At 44.1% G+C, this 3,413-nt stretch overlaps 1 protein-coding gene across 1 annotated transcript; it reads left to right on the forward strand.

Annotated features, from left to right (window-relative positions):
- Positions 1-1,999: 1,999 nt before the first annotated feature.
- LOC118899599 (olfactory receptor 10V1-like) lies at positions 2,000-2,932 on the forward strand. The gene is given in 1 exon segment (XM_036861363.1): positions 2,000-2,932. A coding segment is annotated over 1 exon segment (933 nt).
- Positions 2,933-3,413: the final 481 nt, after the last annotated feature.

The raw sequence follows: 3,413 nt of genomic DNA on the forward strand, positions 1-3,413 counted from the left end.
ATTCTAATTTCAGATTAATTTCTAATTTTAGACTCCCAAAGTGTGATAACTAAACTCAAATGCTAATTTTTTATTTGGCAAATTTCAAATCTACACAAATTAAGAGGATAGTACTATGAATACTTAGGTATGCATTACTCACCTTGGAAAACTGTCAATATTTTGACAAAATATAAGCATTTAAAAATATTATTATTTTCCTAAAGTGTTGAACCTCTCACCTCTCCACCAGTGAGCTTGGTAATGCTCACTTGTCCACAACTTTGCCAGTGCTGGGGATCATTGTTAACAACTAAACCAAAAGAAAACACAATGGTAAAACTTGGTTCACTTGTTACACCAAAAAAACAGTGGTGGTTGAACGTTGTAATTTGCATATGTTTTTGGCCCTACCCCTCTCTTTTAGCAGGAAAGTGTTTTTGGCATGGCCCAGCCTCTCTGAGAATCCCCCTGAGAAGATCAATGCAAAGACCCTTCTGTAGGCTGCTACCTTCGGCTGTTTGAATATCATTGCAAAGGTAATCCATAAACACAATAAAGTATTTTTGCGTATGTGCAAGTCTACCTTGCAGCAAATTAAAACAAAATTTAAGAGTCGTGCATAAGGACTGGGCGATTTAGAGCAAAGGTGTGGTGGGTGAGATGGGACAGTGGATTTTGGTCACTGAGGGATTTCCTGAAGTTATACCCCAGGTAAGTTATGCTAGTTTCACTTATAAAATTATTTTGTGATAATTGTATGTGATATCACAAGAATAAGAGATTCCTGTATTATTTTTTCTTCAGTTTTATCGGGGTATAATTGACTAATACGTTTGAGGTTCCTTTGCTTTTTAAGTTTAGGGTCAGAGTAGAGTAATATATTTTAAAAGTGTTTAAGAGAGGTTAATCTAAAAGTATGATAAGTTGGGTTGGTGGGCAGTGAGCTAAACATGAGGGGATGAAAGCCTTATTTAGGGTGGACACCGTAATGATGCAAATGAAGGCAGATATGAGAAAGAAGGTAAAACAAGAGTAGGGTTAGTATTTGGTAAAACAAAACAGAACAAAATTGGATTGTTCAAAGTTTAAGAAAAAACAAAAAAACAAAAAATACGATACCAAAATTGCCAGTTTGGGAATGGGGAGGAGAGCAGTGTGAGCTGTCTAACTTATCTGGGCTTCTGGTTTCCACCTTTGTAAAACAGGTAAAGGAAACACCTGTGTTGCCAGCCTTTTAGGTTTGATATGAGAATCATATGCTCTTTGTACAAATATGTACTTTTAAGGTGTCCTGGGGGTGATTGGACAATCATAGTAATGAAGAGGCATGAGAATGTTCAGGAAGGTTTGCTTTAAAAAAAAAAAGAGGGGGGCTTCCCTGGTGGAGCAGTGGTTGAGAATCTGCCTGCCAATGCAGGGGACACGGGTTCGAGCCCTGGTCTGGGAAGATCCCACATGCCGCGGAGCGACTAGGCCCGTGAGCCACAACTACTGAGCCTGCGCGTCTGGAGCCTGTGCTCCGCAACAAGAGAGGCCGCGATAGTGAGAGGCCCGCGTACCGCGATGAAGCGTGGCCCCCACTTGCCACAACTAGAGGAAGCCCTCGCATAGAAACGAAGACCCAACACAGCCATAAATAAATAAATAAATAAATAAAAATTAAAAAAAAAAAAAGAGGAATGGAGATCAAGGAAAAAATGCAATTGGAAGGAGACCCTGTTGAGAACCGTTCTATTGCATGGCTGGCATGGGGCATGGCACTCTCAGACACCGCCTCTCCGAGGTGTGTGTCACACCCTTCCCATGTTTAAAAGGAGAACGCTGATGTCCATAACTTCTCCAAGGTCACACAGCTAGTAGATTAAGCAGTGCAGGAGGCAAGATCACCTGAACTGAACTCCAAAGGAAGCAATGAAGGTAAGGAATCAATGATTGCAAACTGTGTTTCTAACACAGGCAAGCTCAAGGACACAGGAGGAACATTTTGCCCATGATGTCCTTCCTGGTACCAGGGCTAATGGAAGAACACAACCAGACGGGATTGGTCCATTTCCACTTCCACCCCTTCTCAACAGACCAGGCAGTGGTGTCCCTCATATTCATGGCCTTCTTGCTGTTGTACCCAGGAAGCCTCATTGGAAACGTCACCACTGGGCTCACAGTCTGGTGAGACCACTCCCTCCATACCCCAGTGTTCTTCTTCCTCTTTGCACTGGCCATGCTGGAGATTGGCTACTCCACCAACCTTGCTCCCTTGACTCTGGCTGGCGTCCTTTCCATGGGGAGGATGCTTATCTCTCGCCCTGGCTGTGGAGCCCAGATGTTCTTCTCCATCCTTCTTGGGGGATCTGACTGTGTCCTTCTTGCTGTCATGGCCTACGACAGGTACATGGAAGTCTGTCATCCATTGCATTACAACCTCATCATGAGTTGGCAGCTCTGTGGGCAGATGACTTTAGGTTCTTTAGGTCTGGGATTCCTGTTGGTGCTGACTTTGACCATTCTGATCTGCCACCTTTCATTCTGTGGCCACAATGAAATCTATCACTTCTTCTGTGACACACCTGCCGTTATGCGCCTGGCCTGTGCAGACACCCACAGGCACGAGGCAGCTCTCCATGCCATCAGTGTGGCCGCTGTGGCCATTCCCTTGCTCCTTATCTGCCTCTCCTATGGCTGCATTGTGGCCACCATCGTGAGGATGGATTCGGCCCAGGGAAAGTGCAGGGCCTTCTCCACTTGTTCCTCCCACCTCATGGTGGTTATCCTGCAGTACGGGTGTTGTACCCTTATCTACCTTTGCCCCAACTCTAGCTACTCCCCAGAAGAGGGCCAGGCAGTGTCTGTTGTCTACAACTTTTTCTCACCAGTGCTGAACCCCTTGGTCTATAGCATAAGGAATCAAGAAGTGACTAATGCAGTGAGGAGACTATGGCAAGAATGTACTTGATCAGGGAGCCAGAAATAATCCTTCTTAGAAAAAATATTCCTCAAATCAGAAGTAGGGACATGATCTTAAGGACAGGAAGCTCAAAAGGAAAAAGGAGGGAGTGGAGAGATGACTGTCCCATGGCTGTCTCGCCTGTGAAATGCTAATCAGTACTAATTCATCCACTTTGTATTAGATTCTGATGATGAAACCCTGGATTGCCTACAAAACCAGCCTCCTCTCTCACCATAGTGCTTAGCATAAGGACTAGCACAGGAATGTCAGTGAAGAAGAGAATGATTGAATGGATGGATAAGATGATGACAGCAGTTGATAAAGTAGATGTTTTGAGAATGGGCCATCATGTATATTTCAGGCTATAGGTAACATTCTCTTACAAAGGTGCAGAGCCAGCATGACTAAGCACAGGCAACAGAGCACAAAGTTTAGAGCTAAAGGAATAGATCCAATATGGAGTCAGGTTTGTTCTTCTTTGTAACAG

Source organism: Balaenoptera musculus, chromosome 8 (assembly GCF_009873245.2).
Source record: "Balaenoptera musculus isolate JJ_BM4_2016_0621 chromosome 8, mBalMus1.pri.v3, whole genome shotgun sequence".
NCBI lineage: Eukaryota > Metazoa > Chordata > Mammalia > Artiodactyla > Balaenopteridae > Balaenoptera > Balaenoptera musculus.